The sequence below is a fragment of the Leptinotarsa decemlineata genome, unplaced genomic scaffold (genome assembly GCF_025532065.1).
Source record: "Leptinotarsa decemlineata unplaced genomic scaffold, Ldec_3_MD MMD2_tig00026294_RagTag_RagTag, whole genome shotgun sequence".
Taxonomy (NCBI): domain Eukaryota; kingdom Metazoa; phylum Arthropoda; class Insecta; order Coleoptera; family Chrysomelidae; genus Leptinotarsa; species Leptinotarsa decemlineata.
In genome coordinates this window covers 139,369-162,088 of record NW_027412674.1, presented here as the reverse complement: position 1 = coordinate 162,088, position 22,720 = coordinate 139,369, and the positions used below count along the sequence as shown (strand labels likewise).

Below are 22,720 nucleotides of genomic sequence, written 5' to 3'. Positions count from 1 at the left end.
TCTTGATTTTATTGGTTGAATGTTACATTTTTTAAACTTTCATATCTTACGCCATTGTGCCCTTTATACTTGCTTGGGTACGCCTAGTATTTTAGTAAATAAATTCTATGTATTATGAACACTCTTACTTATCATAGTTGTATGTTCAACCTCTTTATCTTATTCAGAAAATCGGTGGGCTAATATGTATGTTATGTTCACAACACAAACATTCATAAAACCTGAACTTGAAATTCACCAAGAAGAGAAAAATTTTAAATATAACTTCAATTCCAAAGTTTTATATTTTTTATATCTTTTCATAATTTTTAATATCATTTCAATTTGATTTTCTCACCAGTATATTTTGAATATATTTCATTTATAAGTAATGTCGACGTGGATTCAATACATCTGCCTAAATCACATCACTTGAACTAGAACAATTTGAAATATAAATGAAACCGTATCAATAACTGTTCTACTCTTGAAAGTCAAATATTTTAAGAGCTAAAATTTAACGAGATCTTATCTTTCAACGTGTGATTCCTGGAACAGCCGACCTCTAGTCCAATATTGTTCTACTCGAATAGCGACCAAGTTGTTGCAGGGACATTTCACCATTTGTTCTATAATAAGTCACTAACTTTCAACATTTGCCCATACAATGAGATAATAATCATAATATAATGATGATATGTGATTTATTTGTTCCAAGGAAAAAAATTCATGAAATATATAAAGATAAAAATGAAAAAGAATTGATTACAGAAGAATCCACAAAAGGAGAATCCCTGAATATGGTAATTTATCCATAGTCTTCTACATTATTACTAGCTTCATAAAAAATGTAATGGAAAAAAATAGAAATAACAGGAATACAGAACAATTTTGAAAACTTGAGATTTTCTGTTATTAACAAGAATAATACATATTTATCATATCAATAAATTGATAAACAATCAATCAAGAAAGTTATAAACTTTGCTTTTGAAAATGTTCAGATAGACAGATAAATTATACAGTGTATTTCTTTAATTTCCTCCTCCTTTTATTTTTTGAGCGGGTCAACTCAAAAAATTGAAATTTGGAATAATGTAATGAATGCATGAATACTTTATTTTGAAGTAAAATTGACAGATGAAACTTTCGGGATGGTGATTGGGCGCCATATGGGAAAAAATTAAATGGAAAGGGGGTCTTGTGACACATCTTTTTGAAGCTTCTGACAGATGCTTCACAACCCTAGAATATAATGTCAATATCGTTAACTACTACAAAATTGCGGAACTTTAAATAATTGCCTGAATACATTGAAATTTAACTACAAAATATGAGATAATAAGTTTGAGGACAGTTCAGAAGATGCTCGAAATGGTTACTTTGAAATTCTTGACATATGAACAGCCTATCCGATATTCCTCGCCTAACATTTTCGAAAACAGTAACGTGAATATCTCTACAAATATTTATTATTCTCTGCCGTATATCCAAGTTTGAAGCAGGTTCATTTTCGTACACCTTTTGCTTCAAATAGTTCCATAAAAAAAGTCCAAAGGTGTCAAATCTGCTGAGCGGGTTGGTCACTCTGTAGGACCTCGACGGCCAATCCAACGACCAGAAAAAGTAGTATCCAAATTGGTTTCTTACTTGTGCAGACCAGATATTTTTCTCGAGAGAATGTATCTGGTTGTATGTATGTATGTATGTATTATGTATAGATCAGTATATTTCAGTACACAGTAGAAGAATAAACATTCGTTGAGATACGAGCAAAGAATTCATCATCTTTTGAAGATAGAGGCCACTACTGTACACTGTGCAGACTTTTTTTGAAAATAAGTCATATCGTAATTAATATTTAAATTTATAAAAGATTATGAAGTCAATATCTTCACCTAAGTACTACAAAATGGCGAAACATTTAATAATTTCCTGAAAACAAACACATTAATATCAACATTTCTAGAAATATTCCTTTTCATCTACCATATGACAATTTTAACAACCCGATAAAGTTGGTTAAGTTATTTTTTGTTTATAAAAACGACGAAAAATGTCAGCACGACAATGAACATCATTGTTCATTTAGAATATTCTCATTAAGTTTTCGGTTTTACTAGTAGAAAGGTACGTCAACAATCTCTAAAATGGTCAATTCTCGTCCATTGGAGAAAAAAATTGAAGCGATTTTTATTTACGGTGCGACGCGTAACTTTCACGAGACCGAAAAGATTTTCAATGAACGTTTTCCGAATCGTCCTATCTGTAGAAAATATTTGAGGAAACAAATAATTGGGGACATGGTAGTAAATCCTGAACAGTCTACTTATTCCGTCGCGAGGTGAGGTGACTCCTTCTACTGTGTAGAGACTTTTGAAAAGAAATAGGTATCATCCATACAAGAATAAAATAGTACACTAATTAACTGAAGACGACCCTGATCGAAGAACAGAATTCTGTGAAATCATGACGGAAATCATTGCAAGACATCCTACTTATCTCCACAATATTTGTTTTAATGAGGAATGTTAATTTTTTTTTAAACGACAATGTTCACAGACAAAATTGCCGTTATTTGAGTGACATCAACCCTCACGTTTTCCGGGAAACACATACCCAATATCCGGAAAAAATAACGTTTGGGCAGGAATATTGGGAAACCATATTGTAGGACCTCTATTTATTGATCAAAATTTAACAGGGAAGCTGTATTTGAATATGCTGGAAACTACTGTTGACCCTCTCATCACTGAAATCGTCGAAGCGAATCCTAATGAATTCGATATGAATATTGTATTCTAAGAAGATGGAGCACCACCACATTACTCCAGACAAGTAAGAAACTATTTGGATACTACTTTTCCCGGTCGTTGAATTGGCCGTTGCGGTCCTATAGAATGGCCAGCCCGTTCACCAGATTTGACACTTTTGGACTTTTTTATGGGGCTATTTGAAGTGAAAGGTGCTGAACCTGCTTCAATATTGGATATACGTCAGAGAATAATCAATATTTGTAGAAATATTGACGTTACTGTGTTCGAAAATGTTCTGCGTGAAATATGGGATAGACTACTCATATCTCAAGAAGTTCAAGGCAACCATTTCGAGCATCTTCTGAACTGACCTCTAGCTTATTTCCTTATATTATGTAGTTAAATGTCAATGTATTCAGGCAATTATTGAAAGTTCCGCCATTTTGTAGTAGTTGAAGATATATATTCTAGGGTTGTAAAGCATTTGTCAGGAGCTTCAAAAAGATGTGTCACAAGATCCCCCTTTCCTTTTGATTTTTTCCCAGATGGCGCCCAGTCGCCATCTTGAAAGTTTCATCTGTCTATTTCACTTCAAAATGAAGTATTTACGCATTAATTTCATTATCCCATATTTCAATTTTTTTAGTTGACCCGGTCACAAAATAAAAAGTGGGGAGACATGCACTTTATAAATCAGCGGTAACTAGCGGAAATACTAGTTGGCAAACGAATATTCCAATTTTACGACCTCTTCACAGAAAATATATCTCTTCGAAACATCTCGTGAATTCATATCTTTCGAAGTGTGCGTCTTTCTTACTGTAGGACAGACAGTGCAGCAGGAATTCCAATAGCAGCGGTTACTTGCAGCATCTGTTCCCTCCGATAACGACGCCACTACACCGGATCTATAATAGCCCTCAAACGTTCTTCACTTCGATAACTTCCTTGTTCATGTGCCACTACGGAAATTGGACCGAAAATAGGAAACTCAGATTTCAGTGTGGAAATGAATTGGTGGAAAAAACAAACGACTTGAGAAAAATCAAATAGACAGAAGTGAAACGGTTTCTCATTTTGTAACTTATCTTTGATTTCATTTGCAGACTTACGTGTTTTCGCAGTACTTGGTTGGGTTTTTATATCAAAAGGTTGTCAATAACAATAGTTCAAGAACATTGATAAGTTACCACGTGATAAATTGAAAGAGCTATGTTTTCAGGAGAGACAGTTTTTTGGCAAAGAAAGATTTTGGCTCTCTATTTCTCCACCTCTGAACAAACATGTGGGAATCTTCCAAAGAAAGAAAGAAAACAAATAATTTCAAAATAATTTTTCTACAAAGATGTGTCGATCGTGCAAAGAAGTAACTTTCTGACAAAAACTGGAATAAAAGCCCTCTCGACACATCTACGTTCATATAAACATTGAATTATATAAATATGAACAATTTGAATATGAACACTGAATTATACAAAAAATACTTTTATTTTATTTCTAAATATTCGTTATGGAATTGAATCAGAACATCCTCACAGGCAGATACTGAAATTTCAGCATAAAACACTTCCTAATGAAACATTCAATTCATTCATAAAATTATGACTTTTTGTCACGAATGGGTTTAATCTCATGTCATCGATGACAGTACGAAATAACACCCATGCGCTCATTTGATTCGATGACATGAGTGACATAAAAACGTTATTTTGTGAATGAATTGAGTGCTTCATCTCATAATGTTATCCATATTTGGTGCTGAAGAAGCGATAAGGCAGATGTTTCATGCCAATACATCGAATGTGCACCAGTGAAGGTGACAGTGTGCATGAAATTTTCACCTCTTTCATTTTGTATATTGTGTAGAAATCCTATAAATGATATCTGATTCAATTCCATAACGAATATTAGGAATACAAAATGAATAGAGAAAATATTTTTTTATATAATTTAGTTTTTATATAAAAGTATTTGCTTCGAAACAATTTTTCTTTCGTGTAATTCAAGGTTTATATAAAAGTATCTGCTTCAAGAGGACTGTTCTTCCAGTTTGTGTCTGAAAGTTACTACTTTGCATGATCTGTATATTTATGTATAGAGTTGATTTTTTGAAATTTGATTGTATCCTTCATTTGCTCCTTTATTTGGAAGATTCACACTTTTTTTGTATGAAGTAATTTATTTCTTCTCATTGTCCAGTCATCAGATTTTGATTCAAGAATTAATAAACAAATATCTTTTTTTGATTTATTGCTTCCATATTTGTCTCTAGAACGAATATTTCAAAATGTGGCCTCATGTATAATTGTTGACCCCCGTATACTATTATTGAGGTGTTTTTTTATTATTTCTGAAAGTTATTGTTATTTAGAGTGGGTCGTTTTCAAATCGAATAATTTGTAGCTCCATCATAAGTTTCAGGCCATATGTTTTATACTTTGTTGAAATCTGCTCATCATGGAGCATCTGATAATGCAAAACAATTGATCCATTTATGAAAATGGTGACATGCTCTGGGGGTGTCATAGGGAAAGTAAGATCAAATTGTGTCCCCCTGTACACTATTGTTGACGTGTTTTTTTATTTTCCTGAAAATCATTGAACCAAAAATTATTCAGGGTGGCTTGTTTTAAATGGAATGCACTGTATATATTTATATAAAATATTTTGGAAAAATTATAAATATATTATATTGCAGTCATTATTTAGGAACACGTGATATTTTTGTGCAATGAATCAATTTTTCTGTAAACGTTCAAAGAAAACACTTACTCTCCAATATTTCCTGGAGTTTCCGAATCTGGTGGCTCCTTTCTGACCAAAGTAATTGTGGCTCCCGTGTGCCTTGTATTGATGTCTACTGTGATATTCCATGCACTTGCACCAGATGGAATTGCTTCCAGAAGATGAACTCCACTTTTTACGCGAGCTCTGAAACAAACGAATGATGAATTCAATATATGTCTGATATGCTCTAACAACGATTAATTTGAAATAGATGTGTATAATATTGTCAACTAGTTGTTGCCCGCGGCTTCACCTGCGTAGAATTTGGTTTGTCACATTAAGTTTCGTGACAAACTATATTTAAACCAATAGTTACAATATTCCTTTACCAAGCCAAAACTTCAGGTTTTCAACTTGAAAACTAACGAAATTCAATACAATTAAACCCCTATTTTTCACCATTGGTGTGGAATTTCCTGATTCCCTTTCTTGGTGATTATCTACGCTATACAAAGAATCTACCTGCATATTTCAAGTTTCTAGGTTCAATAGCTTCCGATTTAAGTACGTTTATCATAAGAGTGTCAGTCAGTATAAAACCTCCAGTCCTCTCATTTTACTGTTAACATGGCTGATGTCACGAAACGAGAAAAGAAGAGAAGAGAAGAAGAAGAAGAGAAGAAGAGAAAATTTCTGTATATGTATATATATATATATATATATATATATATATATATATATACATATATATATATATATATATATATATATATATATATATACATATATATATATATATATATATATATATATATATATATATATATATATATATATATATATATATATATATATATATATATATATATATATCAAATATGGAATTTGAGAATATAAATACATAATATAAAATTGAAAATTTAACTGAAAATATGACAATTGAAAATAGTACAGTCGAAACTGTTGCAATCAAGTGATTAATATTTCCAAATCAGCCTGGAAGTATTCATTGAGGAAATAAAATATATTGTCATGTAACAGTTTTTTTATTTTTTTTTTTTGAATGAATGCAGGTTTGATAGCTGTTTAAGGGAGATAGGTAGTTTGTCAAATAACTTGATGGGCATAAGTAGAGGGCCGTTTGCTGCTTTCGTCAATTTATGGTGGGGAACAATAAAATTATAGTTGGTCTTAACGTATATTCTGTGTTGAGACGAAGATTATCTCTTGATTAAAATTTGTCACCATGAGTTTTCTCATAAACAACACAGTTTAATATAAATAGTTTAGGTTTGTTCTGGTTATCATTTAGTACTGTTTCAAATCGTTCAAAATCAGTGACTCAGTTGTGGACTGAAAAGCTTAACGCGACAAAATGTTCAGTATTCAGTTGGGTGACTGTTTTCTGACTGTTAGGAATAGTCTGGGCAGATAACCAGAACAAGCCTATTAGTAATTCGTTTATTCTTGTACAGTTACCAAAGGTAATCAGACAATAACTGAGCATAGTAATAGCTCTTCAATATATTCAATGGAAAAAATTACGAAGATTACGAATTACAAAACAATGTTTCGACAGTTTACTGAGAATATAATCAATGTGCTTGTTCCAAGAGAGTTGAGCATCAATGTTCAAACCTAAAAATTTTACAGATGAAGTTTGTTGTATTATTGACTTGTCATGTATTCCGACCAGAACACTGTGATCATTCTCATTTAGTGAACAGACGATTGTATTAGTTTTTGAGCTGTTCAGAATGAAACCATTTTAAGAACAATATTTTTGCACATTAGCAACTACTTGATTGGCCTAACACGACAATCCTTCATAATCTGAAGACTTCAGAGTGAAAGAAGAATCGTCGGCAAATTGCACTGTACAATGTTGACGATTACTGTTGTTGAGGTCATGTACGAATAAAAGAAAGAGAATACGCTACCCTGGGGAACACCGGTGGGAACGACACAGCTTTTAGAGTGGAAGGTACCAGCCTCCAGTTTAACCCATATTTGGAATAACACAATCGAGAAACATGGAGAGTCAAGAGCTGTTGCGGTTGATATTTGTAAGGCCTTTGACCAGGTGTGGCATGAGGGTTTGCTGGCGAAACTTCTACGCTATGACTTTTTGTATCACTTTTGTGTATGGCTCACCATCAACGCTGGTGTTCTCTAATGATCCATATTGTCTCCAACCCTCTTTTTATTTTATATCAACAACTGATTGGAATAAACCAAGAATCCAATATATTGGATTGCTGACGACAGCAAGCTCTTCATCATATTTGGATTCCAAGACATCTGCTGCGAATGCACGTCTTTACCGGCAGCACGTCTTAATGAGGATCTAGAAGTTATTTTGAATTGGCGTGAAATTAACCAAGTTCAATTCAATGTCACAAAAACCCAGGCATCAGTTTTCTCCAAAAAGATGAATGTTTCCTAACAGGATATAATGATGTCAGGTCAAACAATTCCGCTTTCTGCTTCTATAAGATTGTTGGGGGTTAAAATGGACACCAATATGTCTTTGCACAATTATGTCGCTGGAATTGCAAAAGCCGCTTTTCAAAAGTTTGGAACACTGTTCCGAACCAGAAAACTAAACACACCTCAGTAACTTTTGAAGCTTTATAAAGCTCAGATCAGACCTTCTTTGGATTATTATTGTCATGTATGGAGTTCCGCCTCCAATCATACCTTGAAACGGCTAGATTCCATCCAGAAAAGAACCATCTATCTGATTGGAGACGCGAACTTCACTTGCAACTTGATAGTCTGGAACATCGAAGAAAGGTTAGAGATTTGTCTCTCTTCTATAGATACTTTCACGGGAAGTGTTCAAGTGACTTGGTACAGAAACTTTAAATTTTCAATATCAAAAATGAGGATGGAATAGATTGCTTTTATACAGGGATAAAATAGTGCAATCATGAAGAGAGTATAAAAAATCCTACAGGAACGACCACAAATCAAAAATGTGGGTTGATAAATCGATCACTTCCTCAAAACGGGCATTTATTGATGGACTTTCGACATGATCAAAAAATCCATTATGTAAATTATAACTGTGTTGTTGTATTAGACCACGGGTCTCCAAACTTTGAAGCCTTCAGGTCATAATGATTTTTTCAGTTTATTCCAAGGGCCAATTTCTGCCCTTAACTATATTTCTAGACTAGGATATTCGCAAAATGCGTGAACTAAGCAAACTTACGATTATTATTGTGTATTGTAATACTTAACGACATCTAGTGGCGAGTAGTGGTACTATGTACTATCTTTTTGAGCTACCCGCTAGGTGGCATTAGGCGTAATTAAATATTTGGAGTTACCGCGTTGGTTCCAGGAAGTTCTGGTTCTAGCTAGTGTATTCCGATCACCTCGGCAGTAATAATTGCATATAAAAAGGCTAGCGGCGCAACTGCGAGTTAGTCTGCGTAGGAAAGGCGAAGGAAGCGAAACTGTCTATTGTAAAATAAAGTAACACCCGTCAATAAAAGTATTTTGATTTGACTTATTGCTTTTATGTGTGATTTGTTAGTATGGAAAAGAAGCGAAAAATCGACAGTGAATGCAGAACGTTCCAAGAAAAATGGAACTTTCAGTATTTTGTCATTGAGTCCAGTAATGAGGCGCTATGTTTAATTTGTAATGAAACCATAGCTGTTCTCAAAGACTATTACATTAAATAACACTATGAATCGAAACATCTCCAAAGTTACTCCAAGTATACAGGAAGTTTGTGGAAAGAAAAATTTGAAGCTTTGAAACGCGGACTCAAATCGCAGTAATCTTTGTTTACCAAAGCGAAGTCTGCAACTCGCGCCAGCTTTCGTGTGGCTCTTGAAATCGAAAAACGTGGCAAACCATTCACCAATGGAGAAATGATAAAAGAATGCTTGATTGCAGTAGCCAAAGAAATATGCCCCGAAAAGGTAACTTTATTTAAAAGTGTCAGTTTGTCAGCAAACACCGTGGCTCGGAGGGTGCAAGACATCGCAGAAAATATATCATCTCAACTGTCTGACAAAAATGGACATCATGAGTGGTTTTCTCTAGCATTGGATGAGTCAACGGATGTGTCAGATACTGCTCAGGTGTTGATTTTTATTCGCGGAGTAGATAAAAGCTATGAAGTGTATGAAGAACTTCTTGTATTCACGGCACGACAACTGGGGCAGATTTTAAGGGAGTTGAAAATGCCATTAATAAAAAGAACCTTCGATGGACAAATTTGAAATCTATATAACAACTGATGGAGGCAAAAATGTGTATGGTAAAAATAAAGGAGTGGGTTGCACTTGTGTCAAAGGCTGTAAAAAATGATGGTGGTTCAAAATCATTAGTCTTACATTGTATCATTCATCAACAGTCCTTGTGCGGAAAATGTTTGGATATGTCTGGAGTTCTAAAACCAGTCATATCAGTTATTAACTTCATCAGATCCATTGGGCTGAATCACCGACAATTCCGCGAATTTATTCAACAGATTGGAGAAAATGATTAACCATATCATACTGCCGTATGCTGGCTTAGTTGCGGAAAAGTCCTTAAGCGCTTTTTTGAACTTCGAGCACAGATCGAAATTTTTTTAAATGAGAAGCACCGCCCTTTTGCCGATTCAGAAAATAGTGAATGGATGTGGAAGTTAGCCTTCTATGTCGATTTGACAAATCATATGAATGAACTGAATTTGAGATTGCAAGGAGAAAATCAGCTTCTCCCTGATTTATACACCAATATCAAATCCTTCAAGCAGAAAAAAATACTATTTCAATCGCAATTACGTAAAAGATGTTTTACACATTTAGAAACATGTGAAATATTCAGCCACACCACAGAGACTGAATTTCCCGTCAATTTTGCAATCAAAACTTTGAGTGCTTTGAAGATAAATTTTGATACTCCTTTTTCAGATTTTGATGTCATTGCGAATGAAATTTTTCAAAATCCTTTTGATTCTGACATCGAAACCCTGGCTCCGGAAGTCCAAATGGAAATTATTGATTTACGGTGTAGTGATATGCCAAATATCAAAATTCATCTTTGTTGGAATTTTATAAGAGTCTTCCACTAGAACAACAAATAATGTTTACAGATCTCAATTAACCGATGAGCATCTTAAATCTCTTGGTACAAGTAAAATTGATCCACAACTACAAAGTATTGTCGGTGGAAAATCACAATTACATAAATCTCATTAGTGTTTTTGTTTTACTGTGATTCATTTCAATTATTTGTTAGTTATTAATATGCTTGAACTTAGATACTTGAGTTAAGTTTTCTTTGTCATCATTTCTGTCGTTAAGTTTTACCTTGCATGTAAATAACACCGAGTAATTATCATTCTGTGTTTTCTTCTTCAACTTATCACAGCAATAGTAACAACAATTAGGTAATCATTGGCTGTCGCGGGCCAGATTGATGATGACTGGCGGGCCGGATTTGGCCCGCGGGCCGTAGTTTGGAGACCCCTGTATTAGACAATGTCCCGTATCACTCTGATAACTGGAAAAAATTCCAGCTACAACATCAAGGAAATCTGATATTCAAGACTGGCTGCATCCTAAAAGTATCCAATTTGGAGAAACATTAATCAAAATGGTAATGAGCACAAAAAAACTATGAAGAATATATCCAATAATTGGTCCAATAATTTTATTTAACCCCACGGGATATATTTCGGTGTATCATTTACGAAGCTCTGATCTATCAGATATATTCCTCGCATTCGTAGGTGACTGTGGAGAATCATTCTTTAGAGTCGTAGGGGGCTGCAGAGAATCAATCATTCCTCAGAGCCGTAGGGGACTATGTGGTATGGTTAAGTTGTTAGAAACTCAAGTTTCTAAATGCACAAAATAAGAATATATTATTGATGGAATGGATAAACCTCAAAATGTTATTGTTGTACGAATAAGGTCTGATACAAAAACTTCTTTTTCAAAGACTGAATAATCACTTTTTAACCCAAGCAATTAAATAAAACCTTAACGACCAACAAACACATTTACATGTCAAAGAAACATTAAAACTGTTCAAAGAAATAGTGCCATTTACAACTTTTATGAACATATTGAAATCCTCCTGAAAAACATCTAAATTTTTATTTTATACCATTAGATTAAGGTATTGCAAATTCATTTTTATAAAATTCTTGATTTGAATACATACATTTGAATACATTCATTAATTCATATTCAACTTCTTCATTAGATAAAAAATTGTTTTGAATAATTTATTTTTGTGCACTTTCAAGATGAAATAAATTACAATGTAATGAAACGAGGAAACACTTTTTTTCACTTTGAAAAATATACCCCTTTAAATTTAGTCTATAAACTATTGTAGTGAGGTAATGGATTTTCAATTAGTTCTAAAGAGAATAGACGAATATTTTAATAAACCCAAAACCGAATTTGTAACTATTGTTGTTCATGTAAATGAAATTTAAATACGCACGGCAATCAATAATGATAAAGTGCTTATTTGCTAAACGAATAAACGAATTCAATTTGAAGTTTTTTTATTATACAGATTGAAAAATTTCTGAAATTTTAATTTATTAACCGATTTCTACCGATGTCAAGAATGATGAAGTCTACGTTTATAACCCACTTGGGATACTATTCACGAGCCTCCAATTAATAAATGATTGCAGTCCTTTGTCCAGTTAGATGGATGTTTAGTTCGTTATGCGAACATTTTCAAATCGATGAATATGACGTGACAGTTCGTTGATAGATTGGGCACCCAAATCTCAAAATTTCACAAATTTGGACTGAGATCGAAATTGAAATTAGGTTATTCAAATATTCAAAATTACAATTGAATTATTCATTCGTAGGTTTGGTGGTTTATCAAATTTTAGAATTCATCTATGTTATTACTAAACATATTTATATAAAATGTTGGTCAAGGATGTCTGGATGTACACTGAATTCAGTAGCGTAGTAATTTTTCTATAAAAATTTGTTGATAAATCAACCTACATGTTGATACATAATCGCAAATTATCAATTAAAAAATGTTTCCAAATATTTTGTCCAAACACTAATGAAAAAAAAATTGGAAAATTATTACTGACATCAAAAATAACTCAATTCAAAAGGCATAACCAACAGAAAGAAATCGAAAGTAGGCACGAAACAAAAAAGGGGCCTATAATTTTTCTGAGGTAGGTGCCAGAAAAGAGTTCGAGTCATAATTTTATATTTTTCTTGTTTGTACCGGCGTTTGATTTCGTTTTGTTATTTAATTTTGTTTATACATGAAAAATGTTATTTCATACTTCAATTCAAGTGAACAATATTTTCATATCAATATTTTCAATTCAAGTGAACAATATTTTCATATCATTTTTCCTAAGCGGACATCGAAACATGTAATTACTTTCTGAAAATACGGAGTTGTTTGAGAATATACATAGCAGTTTGGGTGAGTTTGGGGTGTACCATGAAAACAGACGAAAAAAAATTCGAACACAAATCTATTAACAAAGTTATTCTGTTCAGAAAAAGCTGTGAATGATATTCTCTCATTTTAGAAAAAAATGAATGAGAAGTGGAAATTTATTATTTAATAACATTATTTGTGTCATTAAACGTTATTTTATAAACTCTACTTTCTAATTCAGCGGAAATCAGAAAGAAACTCCAGAAGAAACATCAAACATCAAAGATCAATTGATGACTGAAATAAATATAAATATTGACTATTGGCACCATCTTGTGGTAAAATCAGAACTACCGCACTTGATTTAAAACAATTCCAGCATCCACCTGTGTATATACATCTTACACAATACTTTATCATCAGATTTAGTCAGCAAAGTCGGGTGCCTAAACTCACAAAGACATTTCCTGAACTCTGTGTCAATTTATTGAGCGGTTCAAGAACTTTAAGAATTAATCTGATCAGAAACTTCAGCACCATACGATAAGAAAACCAAAGAAATCGGCAATTTGGGCGAAGGTAATAAAGTATTAACTTTTCTTAGTGAAGGAAAGAGTTTGGACAACATATTATGAGTTTTCAACTTATCAATTATGTTACATCGGGATTTATCGCAAAGTTAATAAAGCTGGAACATGCAGGGAGTTCGAGTCTAAGTTATTACAAGCGGAGTTAAGGAAAATATTATCGCCGAGAAGATTATATTAAACAAGTTTTGCCAAAATATTTTCATTACAAACAGTATAGCGTTCCTCTTCTTATTCAAACACCGAATTTTCCAATAAAGAAATATATTTTGTCCAGGCATATGTGTTGTCGAAAATTGTTCCAAAATCTGGTGCCGCTATAAATTTTACTCAACATTAGATCAGGTTCGATAATTTATGAAACCGAAAAAATGACAGTAGAATAAAACCCATAAGAAAAGGAGGGGAATATGATAAAAATGAAAGGAAAAATTAATTATGGACGATCTGAGATCGGAAACTGCGAGGGTGTGAGTTTTTGAAGGTAAAAAATGGTTTATCTTGATTTTCGGCAAAACTACAAGTCCTATGAAAAAAAGTTAAGGCAAAGTTGTAGGTGATAAATTTCTACGAAATTTGGTGAAAACTTACTTAATGTGCCAAATACACTGTGATTTATTTGATTTGAAATATTTATTTTTCACCTTATTTTGACTCAACATTAAAAAAGCACCCTAATTTTCAATCGAAAATTCTCGCGTCAAAATATTAGTTTTTGTCAAAATGTCGATGTGCTTTTTGTTCGTTAAAATCTCTACTTTCTGATGGTGTGAAAAATATATATTTCTATAGTAAATGTTCTCAGAAAATGCAAAAAATCGAAAAAAACTCGAATTCGAAATTTCATTTTAATCATTATGTACAATTTCATCAAAAAGTGTGATTGTTGCAATTTTATTCAGATAAAAAGTTTATTTATTAAATTCTAATTACATTCATGTCATACAAAATCTCATAAAATATAAATATACATGTAAATCGTACTATTGAATTTAGATACTTCATTCTGATTACGTTACTAATTATAATATTTTTGTAAACGTTAGTCTTGTTATTTATAAATATTTATAAATGAATCTTGAATTTTAATCGTTTATCCATTAGTTTTTGTTTCTTTGATGGCATTTCTTCATCGTTAGATTCGACAAACCTTTCCAATTCTAGTTGATTTTCGAAATCTCCAAGACCATCACCTTCTTCACCTCCAATATTATTTCCAGTCTGCATTGGTTCTTCATCCACAATTTCATCTGAATCATTAACTTCCTCGTAGGTTTTTTCTTCTATGTTGAAGCCATTTTCAGAAACATGACAATTTAAGCATACATTTGTGCATTTTAAACCATGTTTTCGACAGCCACATTTTAAACTGTTACCTCCAGTTTCACAGCTGCAGCAAATTGTTTTAAGTAATACTTACGGAATTAATTCCTTTTCTGTAAATTTGGGCATAATGCCACGTTGATGTTGCTTCCAGCCCCAATCTGTTGCTGTCAATTCGTTTCCCAACCAATTTTGAAGCTGATAATATGCCCTGTAGCAATGTTGTTCTGCTGCTCTTTCTGTAGGTGGGAGGTTTGCCAAAATGAAAGATGATTTAATTTTGGCCAACTGATATTTTTGAAATGCCAATTGATTCAGTGTTATTTTTTCATTTTTACATTTACAAATAGATTTGATTAATTGTAATCCATTTTTTATATCTTCTTTACCTGCATCTTTCTTATAAAAAACATTGTCCAAATTTAACAAATTTTTAGCGTCTAATAATGAATTTACGATACTTTTCTTTTCTTATCCGGCAAATCCAGATGTATCGCAACCGGAAAAACAATGCAGAAATGCAACAATATTATTGAATGAATCATGTTTGAAACTATTAGAGGTGAAAAATAGATCCTTTACATTATCAGAACCTGATTTAACAAAATGAATGTCATGATTATTTGAATTTAATTGATTTGAAATTTTCCAATTCGATTTTCTGAGAACAATGACTATAATAATGTATATTTTTTTATACCATCATAAAGCAGAAATTTTAACGAACAAAAATCACACCGACTTTTTGAAAAAAGCTGATATTTTGACGCGAGAATTTTCAATTGAAAGTTGAGGTGCTTTTTTGATATTAAGTCAAAATAAGGTGAAAAAATAAATATTTTAAATGAAAAAAATTAGTGTATTTGGGACACAAAAAGGTGAGTTTTCACCAAATTTCGTAGAAACATTTTTTTTTGAAAAACATAATAAAAAACCAAAAAATTGGTTGTTTCAGTTTTTCACATAAAATTTGAGGTTACGTGAAAAAATTGTGAAAAAGTTGTAGATCTTTTTATTACCTATAGAATTTTGCTATTTAACTTTTTTCTATAGGACATAGTTTTGGCGGAAATCAAGATAAACCATTTTTTACCCTTAAAAACTCACCCTCTCTCACTTCCCGAACTCAAATCGTCCGTAATTTATTTTTCCTTTCATTTTTAACATATTCCCCCTTTTTTCTGATAGTTTTATCCTACTATTATTTTTTTTTCACTTTTTACCATTTTTGATGGTTTCAGCCCTGGTCTATAATAGTGTACGTGGCAAATCCATCTTTGTAAATAGTGTTAATTGAAAAAGACCCAAATTCTCAACCATTCAGTCGATAAAACAATGAAATTACTAGGTGAGTACCACTTTTTTGTGAGATTTTCACAATGAATAATGTCTCTCGACATGCATTTGGCTATCAAAACACCATAAGGAAATGACCAAAACATCTCTTAATGATGCGTCTTTGAATTTGATGTAATATACTTGTTTCGGAAAAAGAAAAGTTTTGACTTTTCACTTCTCTGTTCAAAAAATCTGTTTAAAATCTGTTTTTTCGTTATCCAGCTACGAACGACAACCCTCAGAAGTCGAAACTTGTGCGAGCTAAGGATTAACGAGGTCTTACCTTTCAACGTGTGATTCATAACACGGGTTGGACGATAGCAAGTGAAAATCGATCGTTCAGGCTGGGGCTTGAACCATCGACCAACACGGCGGCCGATTTGAGTGAGTGGACAAAGCACCCACGTCGAACCGACCGGCTACCGACCGACATGAAAAAATATGGGAATCTTCCAAAGAAAGGAATAATGCAATTGATTGTGTAGAGATGGAGAGGTAGAAAGTCAAAACCTTCCTTTCAATCAATATCTCCTAAGTATTTTCTGCTTTTCAATTTAAATACTTCTTTCATACTGAAGTTATGAACATTTTCGTGAAACATTCTTTATATTTGATTATCTTAGAGAGCTCAGTTTTTTATTTTCAATAATGTAAATTTATTCAAGAAACACTTTTCTGTTTTATTCTCACAGTTTTACAAAAAAAAATTCGTGAAAATCTGACAAAGTGTTTCTTGAATACGTTATGAATTTTCATCAACTATCGATCGATTCCGTCACAGATGTTGTTATATAAGATCGCTAAAATGTCCGTCATGGCTTCTCTGGGTGGAGAATATCCGAAACGTCTGATTTTCCATGACTCTGGCGCATAAATCTGACTGAATATGAGCGATAGAATGGGTTATTTTGGCTTTGAGGACCGCTGTAGTTTGTAACTTATTCGCATATACCTGCGACTTAAAACCCCACAAGAAAAAGTCTAACGACGTCAAATCGCACGATCTCGGTGGCCAGTTCACATCACCTGCATTACCTCAAATCGCTCGTGAAGAATATCCAATGTAGTATGAGCTGTGTGGTACATAGCGTCGTCCTGTTGAAATCACATGTAGTTGGTGTCCAGATCATTCAATTTAGGCCAGAAGAAATTGATAATCACCGACCTGTTGTGCTCGCCGTTGACGCCGTTCTCGAAGAAATATGGACCGATGACGCCGCCAGCCCAAAATCCACACCAAGCAGTGACTTTTTCGGGATACATTAGACGCTCTTGAACCTCATGTGAATTAGTATATCGTCCCAAATTCGACAATTTTTTTTGTTCGCGTATCCACGTACGCGTGTTGGTCGATTGTTTACAGAACCAGTGGACTCGAATTTATCCACATTGCAAATAGTCCTCTCGGTAGGTCGATTATGACGACCGTAAAATAGGCGACGCGCGCGGTACGTTGCCGGAACAGAACACCCATTTGGATAAAACAATTTTATTGCTGAAAAAATTACAACTAATTTGACGGATGTAGCCGTTATCAATTACCAAAACTTTGGAAGTCTCTGTGAATGAAATAATATCTTCAAATACATGTTTAAAGTAAATTATTGAGGTACAATTTGACTGTTATATGAAGACAAAAGGCAAAGTTCAATTTGCATGATGACAAGCCATTATTCAATGGCTGTTCTATCTCTTTTCATAGCATCCTCGAAAAAAAACTAATTCCATATCCAACTGGGTACATTCTGATCAGTTGTGGGCTAGTTTTTTGTGTCTTCAGTAAACGAGTAGAAAATACGCTTGAATTAAATGAGAAAGCACACACCTCTCACTTCAAGAGCGCCCTTATTAGTCTAGTGCTGACATACCGAACTCAAAATTCTGCAGTGCCTATTCTGTAACGCGCAACACGCTGTGTCATTCCACAGAAGAATGCAGAATATTATTTTGTCATCGTCCAGAAAGTGAGATTCATGAACGAACAAAATAATAAAATACATATAGTTTGAAAAACTAAAAAACACGCCTTTGAAGAACATCGAACTAAAAAGTTAAAAATATTTTTTTAATAAGCTTTAAACAATAACGAACGAAAAATACTAGTATTATTGTGAAAAAGCGACGGGCGCTTGATATACAAAAAATATAGCACAAAGCGCCCACACATTTTCCAGAATAATACTAGTATTTTTCGTTCGTTGTTTTAAGCTTATTTAAAAAAAAATATTTCAAACTTTTCATTTCGATGTTCTTCAAAAGCGTGATTTTTAGTTTTTGAAAGTATATTTATTTTTCATTTTTCAGTTTCGTATGCTATAAAAGCGTGATTTTTAGTCTTTTTAAACTATATTTATTTTATCTGAACTTTGGGATCATTCAGCCATATATTGTTTACAAAAATGGCCATTGATATTTTCCGATTCCGGAGAGGGAGCCTGAAAATCAGCTACCAAGCCCAAGTCAGCTGGCGCGCAAAGGAGGGTTACAAATAAAGCAGCAGGCGCGCGTGTTGATAAAGTGTGTTCCAATTATATCCAGGAGGTTACGTACAGCGCCATCAATCCGCGAATAGATCAAGCAATAATGTCGATATATCAAGGAGGTTATGTACAGCGCCATCTGCCCACGAATAGATCAAGCAACAATGTCGATAATTCTGTCAAATACAGATCCCGAGTTTGAGAGTTACAAACAAACAAACATACATACATACAGGTGGAGATAATACAAGCTAATTTGATTAACAAAAAGTTTTGAAACTTCAGTCTTTTTTAAAAGCGGAATGTCGTGTACAGCGTGTAGGCAACTGAGTGAATATCTGAAGGTGATAATTGTTTAATTAAAAGCTTCTTGTCTACCACACTCGGCTATTTTTGTAGTAATATAGCCTACGTCCATTTCGAAGAAACGCAATCAAATTGGCATAGAAGTTTGATTTTATGATTTCAATTTGAAGGACAGTGTGAAAGTCCTTGAAGTATTGTTTTTACGGATACGAAAATGACCTTAAGAGACGTGTATAAGTGTGATCATAACTATAATATTCACTCTATAGTCTACTCCACATTCAAATTTGTTATTTTTGATTTGACTGTTATTTTTCGAACTAACTCTACTTATGAGTAGTTTTTTGAGAATTTTAAATTTGATGTGTAACACTAACCTCAGCCCTACTGTTGTGTGTATTTGTTTTGTCAGATTCCCATTCTTCGTCCTAACAAGTCTGGCATTCAAGCTCACTTTATCAATTGTTGAAATCTACTGTACTACAGAACCCACAGCCACCTCCGTTTAAGAGTTCACAAGCATGTAAATTGTTTTTCCTTCATGGAGAACCTTTGGCGCCCAACGTGAGGTCAGAATTTCAATTAACATCGGGGTTGAGGTTTGGTAGTAGCCGGGTAAAACTATTTTTTGGCGTCCAAACTCACTATCAATCATTGAAATCTACTATATTACAGAACCCACGGCAGCTTCCGTTTGAGAGTTCACGGGCATGTAAATTGTTTTCCCTTCAGGGAGAACGTTTGGCGCCCGAACGTGAGGCCAGAATTTCAATTAACATCAGTGTTGATGTTTGGTAGTAGCCGGGTAAAATTATCTTTTGACGTCCAAGCTCACTTTATTAATTGTTGAAATCTACTATATGACAGAACCCACAGCAGCCTCCGTTTAAAAGTTCAAGAGCATGTGAATTGTTTCCCTTCATGGAGGACGTTTGGCGCCCAACGTGAGGCCAGAATTTCAATTAACATCAGTGTTGCCGTCCAAGCTCACTTTATCAATTGTTGAAATCTAATGTACTACAGAACCCACAGCCGCCTCCGTTTGAGAGTTCACGAGCATGTACATTGTTTTCCCTTCATGGAGAACTTTTGGCGCCCAACGTGAAGCCAGAATTTCAATCAACATTGGGGTTTTAGGTTTAGTAGTAGCCGGGTAAAACTAGTTTTTGACGTCCAAGCTCACTTTATCAACTGTTGAAATTTTACTATATCACAGAACCCACAGCAGCCCCCGTTTAAGAGTTCACGAGCATGTAAATTGTTTTCCCTTCATGGAGAACGTTTGGCGCCCAACGTGAGGCCAGAATTTCAATTAACATCAGTGTTGAGCTTTGGTAGTAGCCGGGGGGTCAAACTATTTTCTTCATCACAGATCATTTCTGTTCAATGTAAGAAACAAATTGATGATTTCGAAATCATGAGGCACACCTTTGCTCAACACTCTTTGCAGAAAGCAATTCTTCTATCTTTCAATATAGCTGTGCATTGATACAACTATTCAAATTGGATTTCAAAAAGGTTCATGTCATCAAAAAACGAAACGTGGTAAATGATGTCTCATGTAATGAAAATTAATGGAAGCAGCATACCATCACTGCGGTATTTTTATCAAAGGTAAGGATATCGCTTTCATCTTCCTGAATAAGTTCAAATGTTTTTCAACATCTTGAGAGGAAGGAAAGAGGAATAAAATCTCCCAAGAAACAAATTTACTTTGAATATTCTAGTGGGTTCTGGGAATTGCATTTCTTATTTGCTTTTCCTGAAGGTAAGAAATCTAATTTCGTCCAACTTTCGATTGATACTGAAGTTCATTAATTGAAATCAATTTTGAAGAAACAAAAAGAGAGTAGATTCGAAAAATTGTTGGGACCAGAGTTTGTACTGAGTTCTATCTGCTTTCATTAATTGCACAGTAACTTTATCTGATTTAAATGAAAACATCTTTCATTCAATTCATTTTTCGCCAGAGGTTTCGATTCTTATTATGAAGAGATAGGTAGAATAAGTGTAGTATGATTCGTTTCTGTAAAATAAAAATTCTATTGATATCGCTACTACCTTTTCATGAAGTTGTATTGTACGGAGCAAATCTTTAGTGGAAGCTGTCGAATTTTGATTTAGGCAGAGTCAAGACGCTCTTCATATAGTGGTTTTTGTTCAATTTTCAAACATATCCGCAAAGAAGTATGAGAATTATGAAAAATGGGTTTCGATAGTCTGTTTTATACAAACCAGGAAAAATACAGAAGCAGCAAACAATTTGTTTCACGAGAGGAATCCAGAGAGAAGACAACCTTTCAGAGATATTTTCGCAAGATTGCGACACAATGGATTATGATGGTGGTCAATTTGAAAAGAAAGGGCCAAAATTATATGAATCAAATAGGAATAAGGAGGAAAAAATAAACGTTTTAGGAACTGTTGAAAATAATCCTAAAACGTTAACGCGAAATTTGAAAATATCAACAGGCCTACCAAGAACTAACGTTAGGAGGATTTTGAAAAAACACAAATTCAAGCCATACAGGACCAGAAGAGTTCATCAACTCAGACTAGGAGATTTTGAACGCCGCATGGCTTTTTGCCAGTGATTCCTAGAAAGTTGTAACCAAGTGCGTGATTTTAGTTTAAATTGTATTTGGACAGACGAAGCTTATGTACTACTATTCTTAAACTTGGAAACAACAAAATCCTCTTTCTATTGTGGAGCGGAGAAGTCAAGGAATATTTGGATATAGTGTATGGGCAGGTATTTTCAGGGGTAGAATCATCGGCCCATTCATCTATAACGGCACTCCCACACCTCAGAGGTAGATATTTAGGAATTTCAAGGCAAAAAATATTGTTAACTCATTGTCAAGCATGTGTGATATTTTTAACTGCAGTGAGAGTGAATTAAGAAATAGATCTCGAGCACATCTATAAGCAGTTTGGGAATCAATCATAGAATATAATCTTTTTTTTATTTTTATGTTGTATTCATGTTATCTTTTAGTTCTTCTAATTATATTATTTTTGTTATCCTTTGGAAATTGTATTGTAAATGGTTTCTGTTCTATCATTATTATTATCTTCATTATTCCGATTCTGGTGTAGTTCAAATGATCAGGTGGACTGTAATCCAGAAAGGTGAACTTTCAGCTGAAAACGTATATAAACACAATGAAAATAATTAAAAGGAAATGCAGTATTGTTATCGAATTCTATGAGACGTCAGTGCTTGTAACATATATTTAATCTAAACGCCGAGGGGAATGAATTCAATTATAGCATCACACATATATTGAAACCGCTACATTGCGGTTATGAATATAAAGCTGTCTTCAGCAGATAATCACAGTGGCGGAAAATTTAAGTTATGTTTAGTAGAGGAAGTACTGTTGTTATCAGCTTTATGAACTTTACGTCATATCAAATTATCCAACCTCAAAGAAAACTTGATCAAGAGTATTCCAAGTTCCTTCGAATATGTTAATCGTTTATTAAATAGAAGACGGAAAAACTGACTTGACAATCAAATAGATCACAAAAACATGTTGAATTTCAACATGTCTTGAAAATGTGTCACTTGAGAAGCCCTGAAAAGAGTTTTGGTTCAATACCGTCAGTTGTAAGTGGTGAAGGTGAAAATCTTGGAAAATCAAAAACAAGTGCAGTTATTTGTCATTCTACTCTGTTAAAAAATCAGGTGAATTTAAATTTTTTTTCAGAAAATATTTGTTCATTCATCAATTTCTCTTTTGTTTCCTTCAGATATAAAACACATGTGCTAGCGTTTTTTCCAATCCTCGAAGCAGTTCTGATATACACTTTTTGGTATATC

General features: G+C 33.5%; 1 protein-coding gene across 2 annotated transcripts in view; it reads right to left on the bottom strand.

Moving 5' to 3' along the window:
* The window catches only part of dtn (transmembrane protein 132C dtn), a 237,620-nt gene that overhangs the window by 175,822 nt on the left and 39,078 nt on the right, over positions 1-22,720 (bottom strand). For both annotated transcript variants that reach the window (XM_074180116.1, XM_074180115.1), the window contains exon 4: positions 5,508-5,666. In XM_074180116.1, the coding sequence (XP_074036217.1) occupies positions 5,508-5,666 (159 nt within the window). The remainder of the gene's footprint in view (positions 1-5,507; positions 5,667-22,720) is intronic.